This window comes from Anopheles merus, chromosome 2L (genome assembly GCF_017562075.2).
Source record: "Anopheles merus strain MAF chromosome 2L, AmerM5.1, whole genome shotgun sequence".
Lineage (NCBI taxonomy): Eukaryota > Metazoa > Arthropoda > Insecta > Diptera > Culicidae > Anopheles > Anopheles merus.
Window position 1 is genome coordinate 19,917,951 of NC_054083.1, and position 26,542 is coordinate 19,944,492.

At 46.3% G+C, this 26,542-nt stretch overlaps 5 protein-coding genes and 1 pseudogene across 7 annotated transcripts; 1 reads left to right on the plus strand and 5 right to left on the minus strand.

Annotated features, from left to right (window-relative positions):
* Positions 1-736: 736 nt before the first annotated feature.
* LOC121592646 (nucleolar and coiled-body phosphoprotein 1-like) lies at positions 737-8,846 on the minus strand. 2 transcript variants are annotated; one of them, XM_041914281.1, is made up of 6 exons: positions 8,669-8,846; positions 7,257-7,910; positions 2,804-4,852; positions 2,519-2,698; positions 1,551-2,149; positions 1,385-1,459 (listed from the first exon to the last, which is right to left on the minus strand). In XM_041914281.1, the coding sequence occupies exons 1-5, from the start codon at positions 8,768-8,770 to the stop codon at positions 1,589-1,591; spliced, it is 3,546 nt and encodes a 1,181-aa protein (XP_041770215.1). In that variant the 5' UTR covers positions 8,771-8,846; the 3' UTR covers positions 1,385-1,459; positions 1,551-1,588. The 2 variants fall into 2 exon arrangements, with proteins under 2 accessions (XP_041770216.1, XP_041770215.1); XM_041914282.1 differs by lacking the exon at positions 1,551-2,149 and having other exon boundaries at positions 737-1,459; positions 8,669-8,845.
* Positions 8,847-11,091: 2,245 nt separating this feature from the next.
* Positions 11,092-26,458, plus strand: LOC121592644 (mediator of DNA damage checkpoint protein 1-like). 2 transcript variants are annotated; one of them, XM_041914279.1, is made up of 6 exons: positions 11,092-11,226; positions 11,337-11,441; positions 20,871-21,128; positions 21,376-25,060; positions 25,492-25,806; positions 25,907-26,458. In XM_041914279.1, exons 2-6 carry the CDS (start codon positions 11,337-11,339, stop codon positions 26,119-26,121), a joined length of 4,578 nt encoding a protein of 1,525 aa, XP_041770213.1. In that variant the 5' UTR covers positions 11,092-11,226; the 3' UTR covers positions 26,122-26,458. The 2 variants fall into 2 exon arrangements, with proteins under 2 accessions (XP_041770213.1, XP_041770214.1); XM_041914280.1 differs by lacking the exon at positions 25,907-26,458 and having other exon boundaries at positions 21,376-24,855; positions 25,492-25,592.
* Positions 11,438-13,284, minus strand: LOC121592650 (venom carboxylesterase-6-like). The gene is made up of 2 exons (XM_041914286.1): positions 12,005-13,284; positions 11,438-11,939 (listed from the first exon to the last, which is right to left on the minus strand). The coding sequence occupies exons 1-2, from the start codon at positions 13,235-13,237 to the stop codon at positions 11,499-11,501; spliced, it is 1,674 nt and encodes a 557-aa protein (XP_041770220.1). The 5' UTR covers positions 13,238-13,284; the 3' UTR covers positions 11,438-11,498.
* Positions 13,381-15,606, minus strand: LOC121592647 (annotated as a pseudogene).
* LOC121592649 (venom carboxylesterase-6-like) lies at positions 15,798-17,747 on the minus strand. The gene is made up of 2 exons (XM_041914285.1): positions 16,420-17,747; positions 15,798-16,350 (listed from the first exon to the last, which is right to left on the minus strand). The coding sequence occupies exons 1-2, from the start codon at positions 17,641-17,643 to the stop codon at positions 15,880-15,882; spliced, it is 1,695 nt and encodes a 564-aa protein (XP_041770219.1). The 5' UTR covers positions 17,644-17,747; the 3' UTR covers positions 15,798-15,879.
* Positions 18,016-20,522, minus strand: LOC121592648 (venom carboxylesterase-6-like). Its single transcript, XM_041914284.1, has 2 exons — positions 19,251-20,522; positions 18,016-18,676 (listed from the first exon to the last, which is right to left on the minus strand). Exons 1-2 carry the CDS (start codon positions 20,484-20,486, stop codon positions 18,200-18,202), a joined length of 1,713 nt encoding a protein of 570 aa, XP_041770218.1. The 5' UTR covers positions 20,487-20,522; the 3' UTR covers positions 18,016-18,199.
* Positions 26,459-26,542: the final 84 nt, after the last annotated feature.

Genomic DNA, 26,542 nt, shown 5'->3' on the forward strand with positions numbered 1-26,542 from the left:
GGATTGATGATGAATTGCGCTCTTCACGCTGGAGTTGAATGTAATCCTCTCCCACCGCATTTCCTATCATCGTCGATGAAGAAAGTTCATCATGCGCGATTGTGCCGAAGATGGTCTCGCATGAACACTTGCGTTCATTCTGCCCCAAACGCAATGTCGACCGTCGACATAATCGTCAGATAACGCGCACTAACTGATCCATCTGTTGGACGAAGTGTTTCGGCAACAGTTTTGAAGAATTGTTAATTGCATTTTCGGTTTTAATTTTTTCATTGTATTTATTTTAAACATTTCCTATAGAGTGCGAAAGCTGTGTAAAGTAACTTAAGTACCGAAACATTTAATCGTTATATTTTACTCATCCTTGGTTGAAAATTGTCTTGATATTCGATCATGTAAGTGTAAATGATGTTAGTTATTTGCATTTATTGATAAAAACAATCTGAATGCTACTGAACAATAAATGACATAGAAAATAATATGATTTTCCACATAGACGTACATAATATGCTGCTTAACAGGCCAAACAATTGCTCTTAACTTAACAAGTGCACGGCAGCAACACCTGTTTCAAGTGATCTTGAAACGTACAACCTGCTATTAGTCTGGCAGCAGCGCTGTAGAAAGTGTTTCGGAAAGTCTATTTTCACAAAAGATGATTTATAAATTATAAATACCATACCAAAGTAACTAGCATTTTTTTTGTTTTATTCCTTTGTCCAGTAACAAAAGATAGTTCTCGGTGTAAATATGTTTAGTTTATTGTGTTAATTTATTTTGTTATATGAATACAATTGTTCTCAGAAGTCTTCAAATACTTCAAAAGTGTAATTTCTGTCAAAACATTCATTGTTCAATACAGCAATCACTGCTGTATAACGACACAAGTATAAAGGTTCCATAGACGTAATATAAAATTCTTGTGGTTATCAGTGTGTAGTGTGTGTAATATATATCCATTTAATAGAAATAAAAGGCGTACACATTTACTCTTGACATGGATGCTTACGAACTAGTGTATCCAAATATAGCGAACAATGTATCAATTAAATATTGACATCCTCAATATGCTTACGGTTATGACCTGCAACTAAACGCTAAATGAACGTTTACAAACGACGAATGTTACGCATATTGTTGACGGTACAGGATCGAAACTAAACGAGATACGATTGGACAGAAACCGACTCTCCCTTGAACTCTGCAGCGCAGTCGACGCTTCACAAAAGCTAATCAGCTTAAGAAAAGAGTAACTACATACTGCAATATTATAATAACATTCCTAACGCACTGTAGTATCCTTCTAGTCCTGGAACTTGATAGAATTAACTGATTTATCGATAAGACCACCGAGATATCCAGATCGCTTCTTTTTCGTCTTCTCGTGGCGGAACGATTTGCCTTTCGTGAACTTTAAAATCCTGTTCGCCCGTTCACCGTATGCGCCTTCAGCATTGCGCTGTAAATTAAAAAAGAACAGCGTTTGATTAGATATAAATTAAATGCTGTTTGCAAAGTCCCTAAACCAACGTTACATAGCATCTACATACATAAGGGTAGGAGAAAATATACAATTTGCGATCATCGTTCATCTTTTGCCCTGCCTTTGCTTCTGCTGCAGCAGTTCCGTTGGCTTTAGCGCGAAGCAAAGCACACATTTAAGCTTTTTGGCAAAATTATGCTTCTGACAGTCCGGACAGTTCCAATCGCCCGGCATCATCGGAAACTTGATCGTTTTGATTCGCTTCGGCCCACTGCCACTGCCGTCGTCGTACTCAATAGTGGTGGTCGATTGTTTGGCACAAAAGCAAACATCAAACTCTTCCTTGTTGGTCGCGTTACACAAGGTGCACGTCCACCTGCCCGTCCGCTCGTTCATGTTGCGGGCCGTAACGTACGGTGCGACCGAGTCGCACACTTTGCACTTATCGTTTTCAAGATCCTTCACCTCGTTCTGCTCGTAACATTCCTTGCACTTCCAGGTGGTGCGAGCCACCTTGCAGCTGGGACATATTCGGCGAACGGCAAAGTTAATGGCGGAACACCCGGTACACTTCCACTGGCCCCGGCGCTCGTTTGGCTTTTTGTCGTCGGCGGCAGCGTTTGTTTCAGCATTCTGCTCAACCTTAGGCGGATTGATGCTTTCCGGCTTTTGTGTTAGTATAGATGTGAGGAGAGGAAAATCGCATTAAGTGATCACTTGTCTGCCAGCGAACTTCACGTGACAACGGAATGGAGAGCGTGAAGATATCATAAGCTACAATTTCCCGCATTCCGTGCCTCTTTGTGGGGGGGTTTCGATCGCACAATGTGATCATATGTCATATTTTTTCACGCACTCGTACGATTAAAAGAGCAGAACATATTAAATATTCACTAACTCCAACATATCTACAACTGAAACACATCCGGCCACAAAGGAATGATGATCGATCGCAAATTATGATTATTCCATGCCTCCATTTGATGCACGCTTTTACTACTACTGACTACATCTCAGCATGGGTCAATTACGTACCTTTGCTTCGTAAGAATTATCCATCAGCCGCTCGTCAATCTGTATCTCCTCTGGCTTGATGCGTCGGAATCGATTGATCTCCTTGCTGCCGCCGCTTTGCGATTTGCGTCCGCTGCCGAAACCACTGCTGGCGCTACCATTTTGATTCGCAAAAGTCTTCTTATTTGGCGGTGTATCGTACTGGAAAGGTGAAGCATCATAGTTGAAAAGGGCAATTAAAGGGAACATTAATTAGAGGATTACATTACTACCTCAGCATAAAAGCTGGTGTTTAACAGAACTTACCTCCTGCTTGCTATTCTGTTCGTCGTGATTGTCGCTAGCCCTCACAAAATTGCTGTAAGGATTAGGCGGTTTCTTCGCTGGCGGATCTGCGGCCTGCTGTTGTTTATCTAGCTTTCGTTTCTGTCCCGCCTGGCTCGCCGACTGTTGGGACTTTTCCGCCGGTTTATCATCATCATCATCTTCATCGTCTGAATCGGAATCTGAGGACGATGATTCTTTCTTTGCTGGTTTTGCAGTAGGTTTCGGCGTGGATGTGCTTACAACAGCAGGCTTCTTTGCTGCCGGCCTTGCATTTTCGTCCTCCGAACTGTCTGAATCATCGGATGATTCTGCTTTTCTTTTAGCAGCAGCAACGCCATTCGTCGGTGCTACAGCTGAATTTTTCACTGTTGTTTCTTCCTCGGAAGAATCTTCTTCACTGCTCGATTCCTCCTGCTGTTTCTTAGCGGGTGCTGCCGCTTTCGGTGTGGCTGCCTGGGCAGGCTTCTTCACTGCTGTTGGCTTTGATTCTTCCTCAGAGCTATCATCAGAACTATCGTCCGACGAGTCGGCCTTCTTTGCTCCTCCAGCTGGGGTTGCGGGCGCCTTTGCTGGGGTCTTGTTAGCAGGAGCCGCTGCTTTCGGTGTTCCCGCTTGTGCTGGCTTCTTAGCAGTTGATTCTTCCTCCGAACTATCGTCCGAGCTATCGTCCGAAGACTCTGCTGCTTTCTTTGCCGCCGCAGCTGGTGTTGCCGTCTTTGCTGGCGTTTTAACAGCGGCTGCTGCCTTGGCAGGTGTTTTAACAGCAGCAGCAACGGGTTTCTTGGTGGTCTCTTCTTCAGAGGAAGAATCTTCACTGCTGGAGTCTTCCTGCTGCTTCTTAGTTGCTGCTGGAGTAGCCGCCTTAGCAGGTGCTGCTGCTTTAGGTGTGGCGGCTAGAGCTGTTTTTTTGGCCGCTGGTTTTGCTTCCTCTTCAGAGCTATCGTCAGAGCTATCGTCTGAAGACTCCGATGCCTTCTTTACCGCAGCAGCTGGTGTCGCTGCTTTCGCTGGTGTCTTCACCACCGCTGGTTTTGGAGTAGCAGCAACGGCTGATTTGTTGGCTGCCGGCTTGGATTCTTCTTCAGAACTATCGTCAGAGCTATCATCTGAAGACTCCGCTGCCTTCTTTGCCGCTGCAGCTGGAGTAGCTGCCTTCGCTGGTGCCTTAACAGCAGCCGCGGCTTTTGGAGTGGCAGCGACTGCTGACTTCTTTGCTGCTGGCTTGGAATCTTCGTCAGAGCTATCGTCAGAGCTATCTTCCGAAGATTCTGCCGCCTTCTTTGCAGCAGCAGCTGGTGTGGATGCCTTGGCTGGTGTCTTAGCGGCAGCGGCTGCTTGTGCAGGCTTCTTTGCTGCCGGCTTGGATTCCTCCTCAGAGCTATCATCAGAGCTATCTTCCGAAGATTCTGCCGCCTTCTTTGCAGCAGCAGCTGGTGTGGATGCCTTGGCTGGTGTCTTAGCGGCAGCGGCTGCTTGTGCAGGCTTCTTTGCTGCCGGCTTGGATTCCTCTTCAGAGCTATCATCAGAGCTATCGTCCGAAGATTCTGCCGCCTTCTTTGCAGCAGCAGCTGGTGTGACTGCCTTGGCTGGTGTCTTAGCGGCAGCGGCCGTTTGTGCTGGCTTCTTTGCTGCCGGCTTGGATTCCTCTTCAGAGCTATCATCAGAGCTATCGTCCGAAGATTCTGCCGCCTTCTTTGCAGCAGCAGCTGGTGTGGCTGCCTTGGCTGGTGTCTTAGCAGCAGCCGCTGCTTTTGGAGTAGCCGCTTGTGTTGGCTTCTTTGCTGCCGGCTTGGATTCCTCCTCAGAACTATCGTCAGAGCTATCGTCCGAAGACTCTGCCGCCTTCTTGGCAGCAGCAGCTGGTGTGGCTGCCTTTGCAGGGGTTTTGATCGGCGTCTTCGCTGCCTGTTTTGGTGCGGGTTTGCTTTCCTCCTCAGAACTGTCATCCTCGCTAGAGTCACTTTCGTCCATTTTCTTTCCATTTCCATTCGCAGTAGGTTTACCATTGGTAATTGGTTTTCCATTAGCCTGAAAAAAGTTAAAAAAGAAGCATTGTTTTATAATTGTTGTTCGAATAATGGAATCTGTGAACGATTTAGTCGGCGCATGAATATTTTGTGCGATTTGGAAATTTTTTGAAACACGCAGACCTTCAAACCTTTCGTTTTCTTTAATCACCAGTAGTAAAGATTATGAACGAAAACAGTAGTGCGTGAAAGCGAGAAATCCTTAGAAGTTTTATAGAACCTTACCATCGGCGATGTTTATGACGTGTTTCTTTGAACGAAAATATAAACTCAATTTCATAATTATTCTACGCATCCGATTAGACAATATTTGCTACGGATGATTAGTTCGTTTGGTACTTGTAGCAGCCTGTATAATTGAATTAATCCCAATAACTTGCATAAAGAGTTGGGGCTTGTAATCAATAAAGAAAAATATTCCATCTCGCGGCAAATAATTGTAACTTCCAGGTAAATAAATGGGAGTGCCAAAAAGGAAATTTGGTCAGAATAGGATGCATAATTCTCCTATACTAAACCGTGTAGATTAGGCTCAGAACATCCATTATCCGTTTTTGGAAGCTGAAGTATCGTTGATAAAATAATAATAACGTGTTTTTTTGTGTTTTGTTATTGGGACGATGGTTTATTTGTACGACAAAATAAGAAAAATACAATGCCAACATCAAGGCAAACACACGAATCATGCCCTAGCACCTAGGTTAAGTTCGTATCATTTCCTTTAGTTGTTTCTAATATTAAACAGTGAAACTATGTATTGTTGCTCGATACACGTATTATACCTCCGATGCTAGGTTCATTCGATAAATTACATCTATCGAACAGAGGACCACTCATTCAGCTGTTTAGATTTGATTTTGAACGTTGCCTAATCCTGATTTAAATGCAACACAAATGATACCCTTCCTTTTGTCTGCCATTTGTGAAAACTGTCCTCTGTATACTTAGAGACTATATTGGTTTGAAAAAGAGAACTGTGAATTGAGAAATATCGAAAAATAACGATATTTGCATTGAATCGTAGGTTTGCCTCACTTAAAACGAATAATATAAGCTATCTGTGTTTTGCCTTATTCTGTGAAGATGATTAGAAGCTAGTTGCATTACTCATCACCAAACATCATCTTTTTGTTTGGTGGCGGCGCTCCGTCAAAACTCCGATTGCCGTTAAAGCTTCCCCGGCCTCTACGACCACCACCACCCTGACCGCCACGACCGCCACGGAAGCCACCGCCGCCACGGCCGCCACCAAAGCCGCCGCCTCCACGTCCACCGGCACCACCGCGGAAGCCACCGCCGCCACGACCACCACGACCGCCTTCACCGCCCCCTCGGCCACCGCCTTCACCAAAACTCCTTCTGTTTCCGCCACGGCCCCCTCCACGACCACCACCACCGCCGCCTCCACCATTCGGGTTGTCAGTTTGACACTTGAAACAACTCCAGCGGGACGGGAAGTTATCGAACTGGCAGTTCGGGCAGCTCCAGGTATCCGGTTCGTTCGGGTTTTCCTGCGAGCATTTGAAACAGTTGCGGCGTGTTCGGAAGTTGTTCGCGCCGCAAGCTTCGCATTCCCAATCGCCGGGCTTGGCTTCATACGGTTTCTTCTCCCCGTACTGGTCGTTGTTGTTACCACCCTGCTGCTTGTTGTAGCCACCGCCGCTATTGCCGTTGCGATTGTCAAAGCCGCCAAAGGACTTTCGATTGTCATTCTGCATGCGCCATCAGATCAGAAAGAGAGCGATCATCGCGGCCAATGAAAATAAAGAAGGAAGAAATAGAGAAAATATTAACACTCCGCACACTCTCGCTCCTCAGGTAAATAAAACTGCATCTAGCATGTAGGATGTACAATTCAAACAGGCTGATAAAAAGGTCGATGGTAAGATTAGCAGGTTTCAATACGGTCACTTCGGTCCCGTTAACGAACACACATAACAGCGTAACAAACTTTAAAAAGAAACTGTGTCCTCTAACTGAACAGCTGCAGCAGAGTTGCTGTAAACTCTGACACTCTTAGAGGTGGGTGAAAGTGAGTGCATTTTTCTCTATTTCTATCATTCTCCAATGGCAAAGCAATGACCTTTTCGCACGGCAACACAGCATGTGAAGATACATAGATATGTGTTTAAGTGTCTTCAATAGGTGCGGCTATTAGACTTTCAAAGCAACGTTACCGACTGACTAAATGTTGTAACACTTGAAATTTACACTTCCACACAGGAGCACAACAGTGACAAAAAAAAACCTATGAATATTTTTTCGGTTGGTACAAATACGTACGTTCAAGAAAGCAGCAATCGCACTACTGATTTATGATCCGACACACGAATAAAAAAAAATGCCATCCAACTTACAAACTTTCAACTAACATAAAAAGAAACATAAAAGAAAGATTTGCCTACCTTTTGGTCCTTCTGCTGATGCTTGGCGGCGTTGTTTGCTTTCTGCAACACTGGCTTGGGCGTTTCTTCTTCCTCTTCCTCCTCATCGTCATCCTCATCATCGTCGTCCTCATCCTCCTCTTCCTCTTCTTGTGCCTTGCGCTTCTGACCAGCTTGCTGTGCCGCGGGCTTTTGCTGCTGGGGCTTCGGTGCGGCCTCCTCCTCGTCCGAATCATCCTCATCCTCATCGTCGTCCTCATCTTCCGACTCTTCCTCCTGCTGAGGTTTCTTTACCACCGGAGTCACCTTTGCCGGAGTGGCCTTAGCTGCCGGTTTGGCCGCCGGCTTCTCATCCTCCTCCTCCTCATCGCTGTCCTCTTCCTCATCATCATCGTCGGAGTCTTCCTCCTCATCGTCATCTTCCTCCGGCTGGGGCTTTTTGGCGGCAGCACCATTTGTAGCAGCCTTACCGTTAACCGCTGCCTTGCCGTTGGTGGCCGGCTTTTTCATTGACGCAGGGGTTTCTTCCTCATCCTCTTCCTCGTCCGAATCTTCCTCCTCGTCCGAGTCGGATGCCTCAGCGTTCTGTTGACTGTTTAGCACGAGCTTCTTTTTTGTCGACTGGTAGTGTTTGACGATTTCGTCGAGCTTAGGCGCTCCCTTCGGCAGTACGGGCTGTGTTAGAGTAGTGGGGGAGAGGTACACGAGAGAACAGAACATTAGTCTTGGGTCGTCACATTTGTAAGGTTATGTTGTCACGTGGAAGATACACACAGGTACAAATATGTTTGAAATCGTTGCCATAAACGGGTGATAATATGGAGACAATAGTCAATCCCAAAACAAGGCACGATTCCAATGATGGTTTAGTCTCGGAGTGTTATTAAGTCCATGGAGAGAAAAACATAACCTCCAAGAACACCTGAAACTACTCCAGAATCCGGAAGCTTTTTCCGCATAATTCAACCTCATCATCATCGTTGTTCAAGGTCTATGCCACCACGCGGTATACGATACCAATGCCCATACAGGCAGGGGGTGGGCTAGACACGCGCGTGTGGAGCAGGAAGCCCGGAACCGCATGGTAGCCGGACCAACACGAGGCGTCTAATACACACATACACACACAGCATGCGCTACGGGGGGAATGGGTTTCTCCTCAAAATGCCTCAAATTAAACATGTTGCCAGTAGGAAACCGTACTTAACCGATTAAATATCAGTAGCATAGCTCATTTCATTGAAGTAAATCGAACAAATGGGAGAAAATCGGTGTTTTTTGCGCTAATTGATACAACTGCGTCACACACTTGCTACAAACACGTGGGAGCCGCGCGCCGGGTGGTGGCAGTCGAACACATTGTTGAGGGAAAAAAATCCATCACTAACCTCACTCAGCACTAGGGAACACTTTAAATAACAATATTTACTTACCGACTGGAACTTTTTCTGGAACACAGCCGCGAAAGTTTTGTCTTTTTTCGATAGATGCTCGTACACCAGTGCATCGAGGACAGAATCAGCGAGGGCAGCCATTTTGAACGGAGGAAGAAACACTGGCAGCACCTCACTCCAAGATGTCTGCTGAGGGAATGAGAGCTGAATTTGGCCGAGCATGCGGAACCTTGACAGCGCTTGTTTATTTTTTTTCTATTTCTTGCTCCAAGAAAAACATGTGCTCGGGCTGTCATGTACCACCAGTGTGGCCAGATTATTTTGGCAGTTTTCGGTAGGCGCATCAAAATTTTATCGGTAGTTTTCGGTAGGTTAAAACTCGAAACTTAACGCGAGTTAAAAGAAGTGGAAGCAAAAGAAGTGTTAAGCGGGATGGGGGGGGGAGGGGTTACTAATGCGCATGATGAAAGTTCCATTTCAAAAGAATATGCATCCTTTACCTGGGATATGGATTAGATTTGGTTCACCGGTTACACAAATGAAGGTCTTTCTGAAGTGTTGATCTGAAAATTGTACTAGGAATTCTAAGCCAAAGAAGGAGTAAGATGCACATTTTCTTCTTAATGGTGGCAACCCAAGCGCCACAGATTAAGCTTAAACGACTGGAAAATTGAATATCTGTGATTTTCGGAAGGATAAATGAAAAATCGGTAGTTTTAGGGCGGTCATCTGTGAATCGGTAGCATACCCAAATAGCCAGAATTGCTTAAGCAGCTCATTTTGGCACGCTAAAGATCGCTGCTCTAATTCGCCTTTTGCAGTAGATAAACAGCATCAAAGTTCTATGTGGGTCTTTCAAACAGCGCCTAAGCAGCTTCCTTATGCCACGATGCCAGGGATTATTTTTCTTTGTGTTTTATTTTCAAGCAAGCGTCATCGATGAAATAAACAACAAGATTTGTTTTGTTTAAACACATGTGTATATTTTTAAATTTTTTGTATTGATGAATTACACAAAATTTCACACAATTTACTGATAATTCACAATCACTTCACTCAATATTCATTCTTCAATTAACGAATCTAACTTGTGCAGCAGCAATGAGATTATTGCCGGCGTCCGTCTTTGACACTTTGACAAGAGCCATCTCGTACCGATGTCATGCATTAAAAAACTATAAAGTTCCACCAAGTTCGGTACGCTTTCTTAACAAGCCTTCAAGTTCCACCATGAACCCTACACATAGTGCTAATCAGCCACAAAGTTCCAAAAAGTACGATGTGCCTGTTAAAAAGCTCCATAGTTCCGCAAAGTACCGTCTATCTCTTAATCAGCCACAAAGTACGACATCGGAACGATTTTTCGTTAAACAGCCCTAAATCAGCTATAAAGTACGAGCTGGCTATTTGGGTACAGTCTGTTCCCGAGTTACGCGGTTTCTACGTTCCCGGCGAATCCGCGTAACTCGAATTTCACATTTTTTGAATAAAATACAATTCATTAATCGGAGTTTTTTTATTTTATTTAGTACTTTTATACACTTTATCATTTATTTGATATGATTTGTGCGAAAAGTTCTAATATTTCTGTCTTTTAAGCGGTTTCAATTTGTTAGCAAAAATGCAATTCATACCGAACTTGAAGCAAATTGTACTGATTTGACATTTGATCTGTCAAATTTAGAAAACCGCGTATCTCCGAACCCGCGTAAGTCGAGAACCGCGTAACTCGGGAACAGACTATATAAAAAATCGGTAGGAATACAGATAAATCGGTATTTCTGGTCACTCTGTGTACCACGTTGGGCATTTGACAGCCAAATGGGCGCGAGTGGTGAATTTGGTGTGTGTTGAGAACAATTTGATTTTTTTCCGTTGGAACATTTGGTTCGAGATATTTGCAAAAGTTTTAGTGTGTTTTTATGTACTTACGGAATTAGTGATCGTACTGAAAAAACTGCACAAGAACTACGAAAACGAATGTAATATAAGAATGAATAAATTAAGGAGTGAAATTGGAATTTGAGGAACAGAACGGCTGAAACAGATTTTAAACGGGAAAAATCTTTATCAATATTTGTTTAAATTCTTTCTTTTAGATTAAGAAAGATTTTACCCTTGGTGCATTCTATTTTTTTCTAGAAATTTAAAATAAATCACAAACTTTTCAATGTCAATGTCTTGACTTTTTTTTCAGACCAATAGAAATAAATTTTCCGTGCAATTTACCACCTTGCTAGAATGCTCTCGATTCTTATGTACATATACATACATTTCAGTGAAATAAATATACAAATTTTTGTACTGATTGTATGCTGCGTGCCTTTTCATGAAGATTTCTTCTGGTTCAATCAACATTATTTCTCCACACACAGATCGGCTGCTGGATTGTAGGTCACTGTAAATCGTTGCTTGACGTTCGCAAACGAAAACAGCGGGAACGGAAACGTCAAAATATCCAAGCGACGCAAAACAATCCAGCAGTGCGTGTGTTGTTATCCATGGGCTGCCGTGATTGTTGCGTTAAAAATTATTTATTTCACTTGTACTGTTCAGTGTTTAAGTGTTTCCAGTGAGTCGTGCTTTCCGTGTCCAATGTAAGTAATCCACCGGTTTCGTCCCGTACCCGCATCCACTTCCGTTTCACAATCATCTGCAACCTTGCTGCAATCCACTTCGTTTACGACCGTTTTTTTCTCTCTTCTAGATGCATTTAAATATCCGAGGGACGAAGCATCCCATCCGCCCGGGAATCACCGTGATTGGTTCGGAAAAAAATGCACGCTACAACACAATTCTGCTGCAAGATGGGGTAAGCAACTTGTTTTCTGTTTATTATGTTTTAGCCATTGTGACCATGAGAGGGGATTCAATGCATAGTGGTGCGGTCATTAAAATCCAGAATGCCCCAGAACGGTTCGTCGCTAATGAAGTCGGCCGTAACGATGGTGCTGTTAGGGTGGTCCACTTGCAGATAGCTTAGCCGGGTCGGGTCTTCCTGTGCTGGTAGCAACAGTTCGCCGAATCGCGGTTGCTGTCCGTAAGCAAACGATTCGTACAGATCGATAAACTTAGAGGCCATGCTGAGCTCTTGCGCCGTATAGGGATGGCCGTCGCGCAGGCTGCTGGGGAAGATTAGCAAAATGTCCTCGCCGTGCGGCACCCCTACATACTGGTCCGATCCGGCAAGCGCTTCCGACAGACCGTACGTTGCTTTGTATTGGTCGAGGTAGAAGTAGACGGGAACGTGTGGTTGCATCATTTTTGCCATTTCCGTGACGCCAGCGAAGAACAGCCGATTTGACACGAGCTGTAAAGGAAGCCGAGGGGATTAATTCTAATGCTCTCTTCCAGTCTGTGCTTTGTGCAACTTACTCTCACAAATTGAGGAAACACTCGTTCGTTCAGCTCGTTCGCTCCCAGATAGCGTTCCCTGATCACCTGGGACAGTGCGTCCCGGAGTTGCCCATCACGGACCGCGTACTTGTAGTCCAGGATGCTTGGCAGCACCTCGTTCCAGTGATCGTTGATGTGGCGTAGGTAGCTTGCGTTGCTTAAAAACTCCGCCGCCGGATACAGACCCTCCGCCTCGGTGACCGAAAGAAGCAGCGGAACCTTTGCCACCCTTCCCGTGCGTGTCAGATCGCGCGGATGTTCCGAAAGGAAAGGTACGGGATTGTATTTGCCGCGCTGCTCCACCACAACGCCCAGCGGCGAGTAGGGATTGTACAGGAAGTCTTGCAATTTCGGCACCTGGCGCACTATCACCTCTGCCGGCAGCTGGCGCAAGCATTGCAGCAGCTCCTTACTGGTGCTGCTCGCATCCACGGGACAGCCAGCACCGGTCGCGATAAGTTTCGCTTTTTCCGCCGCCCGTTCAACCATAACCCACGGATTCAGGGCGGACCCGCTGTGACCGACGGCACGTTGGAACAGCCCGCGTGACAGTGGAGACAGGTAGTGCAAATGGACACTGGCCGAACCGGCCGAAAAGCCCGACAGCGTAACGTGCGACGCATCACCACCAAAGTATTTGATGTTTTTCTGCACCCACTGCAGAGCGGTCACCTGATCTTTGAGCCCGTAGTTGCCCGCGATCACGTCGTCCTCCGTGCTGAGGAAGCCGAGCGGTCCGAGCCGATAGTTCACTGTGACTAGTATGAGTGGCCGCGTGAGTAGAAAGTCCGGCTGAAAATATCCACCGCCACCGTACATAAAGGCGCCTCCGTGCAGATGGACGATCGTCGGCATCGGCACGTCCGGCGAAAGGTTCGGCGTGTACACATTCAGAAAGAGGCAGTCCTCGGCACCGTCCAGTTTGTCGTCGCCCGGCTTGAGGTGGGACCACTGCAGACAGATTGGCCCCACCTGGGACGTGTTGCGCGGCTCATTCCACCGTTCGTCGATCAGCTCGGAGGGAGCGAACCGTCTGTTTCCGATTGGTGCTTTCGCGTACGGTATGCCTTCGAATGCGTAGTGTGCCCCCCGGTGCTGGCCTATGATGGGGCCATTTCTAATCGTCACTTTCACGTCCACAAAAGCGGACGCGAGCCCGAGAACGGTGAAAAGTAGGGTTAGTACTACCGCACAGTATGACACGCGCCACATGATCGTTTGCCGGACACTCAATGATCGCAGAGCTTCGGTTGCAGTTAGAATTGATGTGCGGTCAAGAAATCTGGGGTCTAAATAGGGTATGGAAAATTATCACAACTAGCACACGCGTCATGTGCTGCAATGGTGTGTGTGTATTTGTGTTTTTGCTTGATAAGACAATCCTCTTTATTTAGCTGTCTCTTTAAGCCACGCCGTGGCACCGCGTTTGGGCGTTATCTTCTAATGCGAGAGCGATTGGTCATGGCCATTTTCTTAAGGCAGGGTGATGATGCTGGTGTGTTCACAGCTCCGTGTGGGCCGGACGCTGCACCACTTTCCTCGGCGGTTCATCGTTAAAGTCCAGCGTGTCCCAGAATTGTTCGTCGCTTACACCGTACCTGGTCTTGGCAGTGGCGCAGCCGTCACACGCTGCATCCTTCACCTCCATGTACCGTAGCTGGCCGGTAATGTTCTGCACCGGAAGCAGATAGTTGCCATACTTGGGCTCCTGTCCCTGGGAGAATGTGTCGTAAGGTTGACGAAGCTAGCAACCACACGCAGCTCGCCTTTGGTCAGAGGATGATTGTCGCGCATCCGGGTGGGAAAGCTAAGCAACACGTCTTCACCGTGCGCCACGCCATAGTTTACGTCCTCCGTGCCTGACATCAGCTCCCCGATGCCGTACACCGTTTTGTAGTTGAAATAGTAGAAGTAGACGGGGATGTGAGGCTGAAGAAGTTTTGCCGTTTTTGTGACGCCGGCAAAAAATAAACGGTTCGAAAGGATCTGCAAGAATATGGAAAAGGAAATGGTTTTATCCGTTTTTCGCTTGCTTGGTTGTTAAGATCTTACCGACACAAAGTCCCGGAAATTATCAATCGATAGTTTACGATCGTTCCCGAAGTAGTGTTCGCTGATCGCGTTCGATAGCTCGGCGCGCCTCTTATCATCCGGCACAGCACTTTTGTAGTCCAAAATGCTTGGTAGCAGATCGTGCCAGCGCGCATCAATGTCCGCAAGATAGTCCAGGTTGCTTACAAACTCCGCCCCGGGGTACAAACCTTCCCCCTGCGTAACGGACAGTATCAGTGGCACTTTGGTGAGCTTTCCCTTGCGCGACAAAACTGCCGGATGGTCCGCCAGAAACGGTCGCCGGTTCACTTTGCTCTGCTTCTCCACGACCACACCGAGCGGTGAGAACGGATTGTACAGGTAATCGAGCAGAAACGGCACCTGCCGCACAATATCCTCCGCGGGCCGGTCGCGCAAACACTCCACCATGGCCTGGCTGCTCGACAGCCGGTCCTCCGGGCAACCAACACTACGCGCAATTTGCTTCGCCTTACGGGCCGAATCCTCGGCCATCACCCAGGGATTAAGGGCGGTACCGCTGTGGGCAATCCCGTTCTGGAACAGGCCCCGCGACATTGGCGACAGGTAGTGAAGGTGAACGCTAGCACCGCCGGCCGAAAACCCAACCAGCGTGATCCGTTCCGGGTCGCCCCCAAAGTGGTGGATGTTTTTTCGTACCCATTGGAGGGCTGCTACCTGGTCCTTGAGCCCGAAATTACCCGGCACGATGTCGTCCTCGGTGCTGAGAAAACCGAGCGGACCGAGACGGTAGTTGAACGTGACCATGATCTTGGGCTTGCGCAGCACATGGTTGGGCGAGAACAGTCCACCACCGCCGAACATGAACGCACCGCCGTGGATGTAAAACAGCGTCGACAAACCGGTTTGTCGCTGACCCCCGTCCAGCGAGGTAGTGTAAATGTTCATGTATAGACAGTCTTCCGCACCGAACAGCTTATCCTTTCCGGGGATGGTATGGCTCCATTGCAGGCAGTACGGACCAATGGTGGTTGCGTTTCGGGGCTCGCTCCACCTTTCATCGTTTAGCTCGGGCGCAGCAAAGCGTCGTTCACCGGTGGGAGGTTTCGCGTAAGGAATGCCCTCGAACGCATAATAATCTCCCCGTTTCTCACCAACGATTGGGCCATTTTCGGTGTGCACTACTGGCGGTTGTTCGGTGGCAGCGGCTAACGTTCTGCTGCAAAACAAAGTCACAGCCAATGCTAATTGCCAGCTGTTGAATTTCCGATGCTGGACCATCATCATCCGCTCCGTTGATGTTGGATGTGTATGTGTTGGATGTACCAGGGTAATCTTATCAAGCTGTGCTCTGGCTGTGCAATAACAGTAATGATGCCACGGTGTGCTAACGTGTAGCTCGATGCCGACATATGAACTGGACGTTCAGGTAGCCGGTCCATTCCTTTTTGTGCCTGCATTCTACTTTTGGTCATTTGTTAAGTACACACGATGTGCGTGCAGCAGGTAGGAGCGCTACATTGCTTTAATCTTATCTGGGAGTGTTCGTGTGAGTCCGGATTCGCTGATGCTGTTCGTATCGGTATATGTGCGAGTTATATTTGCCGGTAGATTAAGCTAAAATAACCCTGGTTGTGGGTAACAGGTATTAAAGGCCATAAGGTTTCAAGTCAACGGTACGTAGAGGATAACGTCCCACTTTTCTCTAATTCTGACGCTCCCTCTATTCATCGTCTAATTGTTGTTTGTCCATAAACTTTTATTACATTTTATTCTGGAGCATTTTACACTGAACGCAGAGAACGATGGCTTATGAGTAATCTCTACAGCTCTGTATGTGTGGGGGCCGGTGATGCATAAGGACCGTCGTTAAAATCAAGCGTTCCCCAGTACGGCTCATCACTTACGCCCTCGGCACGCACGGTTTTACTTTGCGGATAGTTAAGCTCCAAAAACACCAGCTTATTGGTCGAATCTTGCAACGGCAATTCGTACGCTCCAAACCGTGGTTGATCGCCTTTGGCAAAGTGTTCGTACATGGTGACGAATCGATCAACCACCAGCATCTCCTCTTCAGTGAATGGTATCTCCTCTCTTAAGACGCTGGGGAATATTAGCAACACATCATCGCCATGTGCAACGCCCAGCAGACCCGGTTCGTCCCGATGTGATAAAGCCTCCCCAACGCCAAATTTGCTTTTGTACAGATCGTAATACACGTACACATTAGTGAAGGGATGCATGAGCTTTGCTGACTCTGTAACACCGGCGAAGTAGAGCCGATTGGAAATTATCTGCAATTGGACGGATATTAATTGTAGATAATTTTAAAAGAATTGAGGTAACTTTTTTGTGCTACTTACTCGTACCAGTGTCTTGAAATTTTCTAACGACAATCGTTCGTTGTGGCCAAAGTAATGCTTTCGAATCGCTTCCGATAGACGATCACGTGCTTTGGGGTCAGGTACTGACGTTTTGTAATCGAGAATGCTTGGCACTAGCTCGTCCCATCGGGAATCAATCTCTTGGAGATATTTGGGATCGCTAATAAACTCTGCGCCTGGGTATAGGCCTTCTGCTTCGGTAACTGATAGAATGAGCGGCACTTTGGCAATGTTTCCGCTGCTCATTAAAGATCGAGGCGTTTCCTGCAGGAAGGGGTGAGGATTAAGTGGTCCTTCCTTCTCCACAACAGCACCAAACGGCGAGAAGGGATTGTAGAGGTAGTCAAGAAACTGGGGCACTTGTCGTACGATGTCCTCTGCCGGCTGTTTCCTCAGACAGTCCAGTAGAGCTTGAGTTTTTCGAGTGGGACAACCAAGCACTGCACCAATTCTAATGGCTTTCTCTACTGATCGCTCCATCATTACCCAAGGGCTAAGGGCGGATCCGCTATGTCCAATGCCTGATGTGAACAATCCTCGCGAAAGTGGAGACAGGTAATGGAGATGTACGCTGGCAGATCCAGCCGAATATCCAACTATGGTAACCGTTTCGGGATCACCACCGAACGATTCAATGTTCTCTCTAATCCATTGCAAAGCAATCACCTGATCCTTGAGTCCAAAGTTCCCGGGAATGACATCGTCCTCGGTGCTAAGAAACCCGAGCGGCCCCAGACGGTAGTTGAAAGTGACCAAAATCATATGCCGACGCATGATGTGATCCGGTTCGTAAAAATTGCCCGTACCGAACATTAAAGCCCCACCGTGTATGAACGCGATCGTGGGCAGTCGGGCCGTTGGGTCATTCGATCTGGTGTACACGTTCAAGAACAGGCAATCCTCTGTTCCTTCCAGCTTATTTTCGCCCGGATTGAGATGATTCCACTGCAGGCAAACCGGTCCTCGCGCGGTAGCGTTTCGTGGTTCGGTCCATCGATCATCGTTCAGCTCCGAGGCGGCGAACCGTAACTTACCCAGCGGAGGCTTAGCGTATGGAATGCCTTCGAATGCAAAGTAATCTCCACGCCGTTTACCAGCTATCGGTCCATTCTTGAGGTGCACTATCGTAGCGGTGGTACTTGCATCGATAGTAATGGAGACGATAGCCAAACACAATGCAGCAAATAATCTGCTCGTCCCCATTGGTAATGGAGAAAGTTGGCGCTACTTAGCGCTGGGTGTAGAGTTCGTTTTCTATGTGTTGCAGCTATTTACTCGTCAATAGCTGCCGAGCGACTATCTCATGCGCTAGCCGTTAGCGGCTAAGTTAGCTAACGGCTCACCTTATAGGCTCTGAATATAAATACGATTGGACGCGGAAGGGAGAGCAGCAGCATGATGATTGCGTTCTCTTATCGCAACCATTGACTATGGGCATGGAAAACTGTGTGAATAAGAGTACAACCGACCGTTGATGTACGAACATGATAAGTGATTTGGTGTGAGGTTGTACCAAGCACAAAGATCGGCTGTGAGTAGCAGGGATGAGAAAAATCGTTTATTGCTAACAAGTAATGCTGAAATGCATATGCAACGCGGTGCATAGTTAAAAATGATGAGACGAAAGACTTTTTTTGTGGTATTGATCATATTTTCGATCTTTCAATATTTATGTTTGTTATTGCATTATCACGTTATCTTAATACTACACTAAGTCACTGTTATGCCTAGAAGTGTTCTTAACACAGCAACACGTATATCATTCTTCTATTCCTGGATTTGAATTGCAAATCCTTTCATACGGTGCATCGTTAAAATCGAGACTGTTCCAAAACTCTTCATCATTTAATCCCCTGGCACGAATCACTACACTTTGTGGATAATTCAGCTTCAAGTACGAAATCTTATCGCGATCATCCTGCAGAGGGAGTGTATGGGTCCCAAATCGAGGAGCAGCTCCTTTGGCGAACTGTTTGTACATGGCTACGAACCGATTGATCACTATCCTCTCTTCTTTGGTGTATGGTAAATGCTCTCGAGCAATGCTATGAAATACCAGATCGACATCCTCACCATGGGACACTCCAAGGTGTGTCGTAACTGCGCCTTTTGATAACTTCTCACCGATACCGTATTTGATTTTGAAATAATCCACATAGACATACACCTTGGTGTGGGGCTGCATTAGTTTGATCGATTCCGTAACGCCGGCGAAATAGAGTCGATTAGATATGATCTGTTTGTGAAGAATAAGAAAAAAACACATTTTTTATAAAATCTTCATATGGATTTTTTCCTGATAAGATATATTCTTCTAAGAATAGAGAAAACTCGATAATGTAGAACATAAATGAGATGTTCCCAATATGTAGAAAAGAGTTGATTCAGCGAGAGTTTTGACATGTCTGTAAGCGAGAATTGTATAGGTGCTATTTCCATCAATTCCGTTAAGTGTATATGATCGAGAAAGAAAACGTCGTTGTACAGGCTTCATTTCTTTGATATTATTATTAAGTAAACATGATATATCCTGACAAGTTTATAACACATTTACATACCAAAATTGTTTTAACTTCTAAAAAAAAGTTAAATAAATGAGCTCAATTTTGTCTTAAATTCCTTTTAGTTCAATTAGGGATATTTCAGTGGATTAAATATATTCTATTTCAGCAAATAGCAATTATGAAGGAAAATGATCCTTTTAGTTTAAAGTTAACAATCGAAGAACGTCGATAAGCAAACATGTTTATCCTCTTCCTTGCGTTATCTCTTCTCTACATTTCACTGTAGTATAGTACATGAGGACTTACTTGTATCAGTACATTGAAATTACTCAACGATAAACGATCGTCGTCTTGGAAGTAACGATTGCGAATCGTTTCAGATAGATGATCACGTGTCTTCAGATCGCCTACTGCCGTTTTATAGTCCAGAATGCTTGGCATAAGCTCATTCCATCTGGTATCTATTTCCTGTATGTATTTATGGTCGCTGATGAACTCTGCTCCTGGGTAAAGACCTTCTGCTTGAGTAACCGATAGAATGAGCGGTGCTTTGGCCACATTTCCGCTGCTCATTAATGATCGAGGGGTTTCTTTTAAAAAAGGGTGCGGATTAAGCAATCCTTCCCTCTCAACGACAGCACCGAACGGCGAGAAGGGATTGTAGAGGTAGTCAAGAAACTGAGACACTTGTCGTACGATATCCTCTGCCGGAACCTTTCGTAGACACTCCAGAAGCGTTTGTGATGTTCTTATGGGACAGCCAAGTGCACTGCCAATTTGTTTTGCTTTTTCCGTTGATTTTTCTGCCATTGTCCAAGGGTTAAGCGCAGATCCACTGTGCCCAATGCCGGATGTAAATAATCCTCTCGAAAGTGGAGACAGGTAATGGAGATGTACGCTGGCAGATCCAGCCGAATATCCAATTATGGTAACCGTTTCGGGATCACCGCCGAACGATTCGATGTTCTCTCTAATCCACTGCAAAGCGATCACCTGATCCTTGAATCCAAAGTTCCCGGGAATGACATCGTCCTCGGTGCTAAGAAATCCGAGTGGCCCCAGGCGATAGTTGAAGGTGACCAAAACTATGTGTCGTTTTACGATATGGTCTGGTTTACTTTTGCTTCCGGCTCCAAACATAAATGCGCCTCCATGTATGAACGCGATCGTGGGCAGTCGGGCGGTTGGCTCAATCGATGTTGTGTAAACGTTTAGGAACAGGCAATCTTCAGCACCTTTTAACTTATCTTTGGTCTTATTGAAATGAGCCCATTGTAGACAGATTGATCCAGGCTGGGTAGTGCTCCGTGGTTCGGTCCACCGATCATCGTTCAGCTCCGAGGCGGCGAACCGTAACTTACCCAGCGGAGGTTTAGCGTATGGAATACCTTCAAATGCATAGTAATCTCCACGCCGTTCGCCAGCTATCGGTCCATTCTGTATGTTCACTACTATTGCACTATCATGACCAACGACAAAAGGAGTGAAAAAACATAGAATTACCAAACAAATCCACCGAAATGATACTATTGGAACTTCCATAATAAAGAATGTACATGGATTTTTATTTTAAATGCTTGCGCTTCACTTTTACAACTGAGGAATGAGTAAAAACTGCACATTACATTGCACATTTCAGTTGAAGCAATTTGTTTACTATGCATAGGTTGTCAAACAAACGGCTGATGTGTAATGATTTGTTATACTTGATCGTAATCAAACGCCTCAAGTACGCTAGCGGATTGGTGCTCTGTTTATATGGGTACGGTAGTAATTTGTTAAAATTATCGAAGAATTCAGGTTGTTGGCTGTATAGAGTTGAATAGTTTGAACATTATAAGTGGTAATAATTTGATTTCAGTTTAATTCAATAAATTTATTCAACACCTTTAATATTTTTATATTGTTTCCATTGTTGTTTTGCAGAGTATTTGCCCCAAGCATGCCAGCATTCGCTTCGATGTAGCTTCAAACAAAGTGGAAATTCTGGACCTTTGCTCGGAACGCGGGGTAACTGTTGATCAGAAACCCATTGCACCAGTAAATTGGATCGAAATCACCGCACAAAATAAATTGCAACTTGGCAGCGTGCTTGTTGGCGTTGAAAGCGAGAATAGCAAAAATGATGACGCTTCATTTCTACATGGCGAAGATGAAGAGGACATCATTGATTGCAGTCTGGAGGTAGGTTACATATGGTGGGCAGTACCAACTAGTGATGGGCAATACGGCTCCGAAGCCGGAGCCGGCTACACAACGTTGGAGCGGAGCCGTCGGAGCGGAGCCGGCTCCGGGAAAAAGTCGGAGCCGGCTCCGGAGCCGTTAGTCCGGAGCCGGCTCCGGAGCCGTTGGTGCGCTCCGAAACGCCCATCACTAGTACCAACACGATATGTGTTATTAACCGTAGGTGTTTGTAAAAATCCCTTTTTAGGAAACACAACCGCTTCAAGGCAGTCGAAAAATTTCCCCCACTGCTGTCATCTTAGGCACTTCCGGCAAACCATCATCATCAACGGTTATTGAAACGAAGGCTACTGTGCACAGACCCGCATCATCCTCATCGATCGACGATGGGCGAACGAATCGCCTGAGTAGTTTTCTGGTACCGGAGACCCAACAGCTAGAAGAAAGCAGATTATGCGAAGTGCCGGATAAAACGGTCGTTCCCGCTGTTGGTGGTGGTGGTCCGCCAGCAAACGAACTGGACGATGACGATGATTCGTTTTTCATTCCGGAAACGCAACAACCGGAAGATGAGCTGGACCGCATGTCCGAGATCATTGAACCGATCCTTCCATCTGCAACGGAAGCGCCCGTTGAGCGGACTGCGGCCGAGGAGGAATATTTCCAAATGACGGCCAATGACGATGACAACAGCAATGACGCGATGTTCAACAATAAGTACGTTCAGGAGTCCCAGAACTTGATGCAAAACTTCGATGAATCGTACAAGCACGATGTTGTCGGGCCGAGAACTTCCATAGTGCCGGAGCGTTCTGTTGATTCCATATCGTTCCAGGAGCACCGTAACACAACGATGGACATGAGTGCTATGGTGTGGAATGAGAGCAAAAAAGAATCGGAAAAGGCAGCTAAATCCGTCGGTGACAAGGTGGTGACTATGCCCATTGCCAGTAGCGTACCTGACAAAGTGGATGATAGATCCGTTACGCCGGAACTAAATTTTGATGACGATGCCCTGAAAACGGTGGAAACTCGGTCCTCCGTCACGCCGGACATACAGTTCAAGGATGGTCCTGAAGCCACCCGTTCAGCCGAAACGCCGGAGTTGGGCTTTGACGAACCAGAAAATGAAGAAATTTCGCTCAACCAAGAGGGTTGCTTCAAACTGCCGAACGATGTATCGACCGAATCGGTGAAGGAGGCGAATGTTTCGCGCGTGGAAAACATTTATGAAATGGAAACGCAACCGTTCAGGGTTGAGGACGCTTATGACCTGTTGACACAGCCTCTACACCTACTGCCTTCAGTCAAGTCTGGTTCTGCTGGATCACACAATAGAACATCAAACCAAAAGGAGCAGAAACGGGAATTGGAGCCGTACGATCTGCAGACGCAACCGTTGATATTGGAAAGGAAACCATCGATTGTGAAGTCAATGAGTTTAACTGCTCGCAGCAAAAGCAAGCAATCGCCCGAGATTGACTACGCCAACATGCCAACACAGCCTGAAACACCACCGGAGTTCGCCTCTAACTCGAACTGTTCATCGTATGGCACTCGCCGATTCGCAGAAAAGGCTGCCAAATTGTTGACCTTTTTCGGCACTGCAAAGCATTCCCCGGCAGGCAAGTCGAAGAATGCAGCAGCTAAAAGTCCCACTCCCGGCATTGACTATGCAGACCTGCCAACACAGCCTGAAACGCCGCCAGAACCAGTGCTTCGTTCTGATATAATTGATCGCATGCCATCGTCAACGTCGGCCATTCAAATAGATGACGATGATCTGCTAACACAGCCACTAAGCCCACCGAAAGCAATGCTGGACACTCCTGCAATGGATAGAGATTGTGACCGAATGGTTAAAACATCTGCATCACGCAATCCGTACAATTTGGACACGGAACCTTTGAGCATTTCGCCTTATGGGGAAAAAGAAAAGTTGGAGAAGAAAAAGTTATTTGTGAAGCTGGAGGACATACAAAAATCTCGCCGAATCTCGAAACCGTATGAAAATCCATATTTCATGAGTACCCAACCTATGCCGAAAGCAGCGGCCGAAAATGCGTACGATATTGACACGCAACTACTCCCAGAGAACGTCACACTGCCGGAGGGCGAAGTCTCGCAATTTAATCCTCAAATCAACAGTACCACCGTGCAGCAGCAGCGGGGAAAGCTGAGCATACAACAGCAGCAGCAGCAGGCTCTGGAAATATCGCCGTCAACGTCAAACAAGGAAAATCACACGGCCGATACAGATCGCACTACTGATGACTCTTCGGGAACGGATGACGAGTTTGGCCTGTCCGAGACCATTCCGATCGGTACACTTTTCAACCGCAAACCGGCCAACGTTGCAACAGCCGCAAGGGAGCTACCGGTGAAGAGTAAGTTTAAAGTACCGCTGTCAAGAACGGAAACGGCGGCGACACCCAAAGCAAAGCTGCACCGCAAGCGTCACTCTGTGGAGATGTCCGAATTTCTCACACCGGAACATCCAGGGGTGTACCTACCGAAGGTGGAATGTATTCGCTCCGTGTCGGATAGAATAGCGACGTCATCGTCACTCGCCGGCAAGAGTAAGCCAGCGTACCACTTTAACGACAGCAGCAGCAGCAGCAGCGAGGACGAGAGTGTTCGAAATGTGTTCAAGAAAACGAACGTCAGCGTGGTGTTGGAGAAAGAGCTGGAAAAGGTGCGGGTGGATGGGGTGTTGAAAAAGGAGGAGGAGCGCACCGCTCGACAGTTACAAATCCGATCGGACGATAATCAATCGGAAACAAGCGAATCAAAGGCGTTGGGCGAATGCTCGGATAAAAAACCAGCTTTCACCAGTGTGCAGCAGCGAACCGAGGTGCAGGTGAAGGAGCATGATGCAGAACCATCGGAAAGAAAATTGAGCCGACGTAGGGAAATGGAAAAGGCAAAGTCTTCTGAGGTGGAAAAGAAATCCAGCCGAACGGCCGGCAAAAGGGAAGAAGAAAAAGAGGCGAAGGTAAAGGGAAAAGATGCTGAATTTGTGGAAAGAACATCATCAAGCCGGCGTAGAGAGATGGAAAAAGACAAATGTGTTGAAGGGGAAACCAAATCCAAAAGAACAACCGGCAGAAAAGAGGAAAAACAATACCGCCACAAAAAATCGGAGATACAGTCGACCATTTTGGAGAACGATCGCCAGGAACGAAGACCGGTTTCTTCTGGAAAGGAGAAAGAGAAAGAACTGAAGGAAAAAAAATCTAGCCGACGTAGGGAAGAGGAAAAAGAAAAGGATTCCGAAATTGCCAAGAAAGCCAAACGAACTACTACTACCGACAAAAAGGAGCACAAAGATGACAACAAAAAGTCCCGCCAATCGGAAAAATTGGGCGAAAGGTCGGACACTCGAGCGTCTGCCGAACGTGCCAAACCGTCCGATGATGATCGTGTGCGTGTTTCGACGCGCATTCGCCATAAAACGTACAAAATGAAACTGCTGGAAGAATCGGTGGATTATCAGTTGGAAGCGGAGGATGCAGCTGCTACCACTGATGCACGCTCTACCCGAACCACCCGCAAGCGCAAGGACCAAACATCTACCGAGCGGGAAGAACCGATCGCTAGAATAAGTGAATCGAAGCGACCGAAATCTGGCCATCATCAGCATTCCTCGTCCTCCTCCTCCACGGTTGCACCGGAGGTGGGCAGAAGGGACCGTCTGCGAAGTACGGCGAGCGACACCAGGAAGAAGGTAGTGGAAACCGCTGCTCATTTGGATGTGGGACACGGTGTTACGTCGGGTGGGGCAAGTTGTGGTGATGGCCTGTTGGGGAATGTCAGTGTCACTAGCAGTACGGCCAGTGATGATTCAGCAGTGGCGGGACGATCCATCCGACCGCGGCTAATATTCACGAGAATGAGCCCCGAGCCCTATCGAAAGTGTATAGCCCGTGCGGGTATGTAAAGCTCACGCAGGAGTGCGCACTCCAGTAGCTTACTTTCTTTATTTAATCATGAATACCCATTTGCACGTTATTTTATATTATTGCTCGCTCATTTTTATTATAGTTGTTATTTTGATAATCTTCATCTCTCAGCTAACCATCGGTATTTAATCTAAAACTAGTCCTTGTATCGATAGTTATAACTTTTGTTCCATTGTTATTACCTACACTTACAAGAATGCCATCAAAATTATTTAACATTGCTTGCCACATTTTAAAATGGGGAAAGGGCTGCTTTTCGTGATCAGTTTATAATTAAGATTGCCTTCATTATTATGCTTTTTCCATCTGCATGAGCTGGAAGGATTGATATTGTGTGTGGTGTGTGTGTGTGTGTGTCTGTGGGTGTGAAACCATATTGATAATACCGTTTCTATTGGCAGGGGGTAAACTAGTGGACATACCGGAGCTGGCAACCATCCTGGTGACTGATCGAATCATTCGCACGTACAAGTTCTTGTGCGCGGTGGCCAAAGGCATCCCCATCGTTGGTCAGTCATACCTGGATGCGTTGCAGCGTTCCGAGGCGAACGAGCAGATCAATCCATGGGACCACATACTTTCCGATCCGGATACGGAAATGCGCTACAAATTTCGTCTTCGCGATACGCTGCTGAAGGCACGGAAGCATAAGCTGTTTGAAGACTATACCGTGTTTGTTACAGCCAGCACAAAACCACCACCCTCGGAACTGTTTCGTAAGTGTAAACGGACGGCACACGTTTGAAACGATAATTTGGCTTATCGTAAATGACCCTGTAAAAGATCTTACCCCAAATTACATTTTCTTAATTGCAGTAATACTTACGTGCGCCGGGGCAAAAGCATCGAAACATTGCAACCAACCATCAGTAGCTGGAGGTAAAGCGTTCGTCATCTCCGATCCTGCCGACGCTGCGTCCTGGGCACGGTACAGGGAACGGTTACCCGGCATCGAAATAGTGTCAGCGGAAGGTTTCATGCTCTCGATAATGCAGCATTCGAAAAATTTCCAAAAACACCATCTAATGTAGGAAGTCGAAAGGTATCTACCATTTTACAGAGCAATGAAATGTATGTATAAGATTGAACTATCGCTGTTTTCGAGGATATGTGAATGTGAATACTTAGGCTTGGTTGTTTTTTTTTTTTGTTCAAGCGTAAATTTTAGTATCCAAGTTTTGTCTGTTACATCGTAGTGTTGCAATAATTGAACCTAGCCTCAGTGAGGCCCACGGCAACAACATGTTAGTAGATGGTGTTGCGAAAAATATTATTTAAAACAGGAAACAGCTCCGAATTATGTTAAATATGCTATGATATGTTATATGCTAAACTGAGCCAGTGAAATTAATGTCTTTTTGAATCGAATTTATGTAGTGTTTTGTTCCTATTTTACCTTGTTCATTTAGAGAAAATAAAATGCATTATCCGGTCCACATTAAACAGCGTATC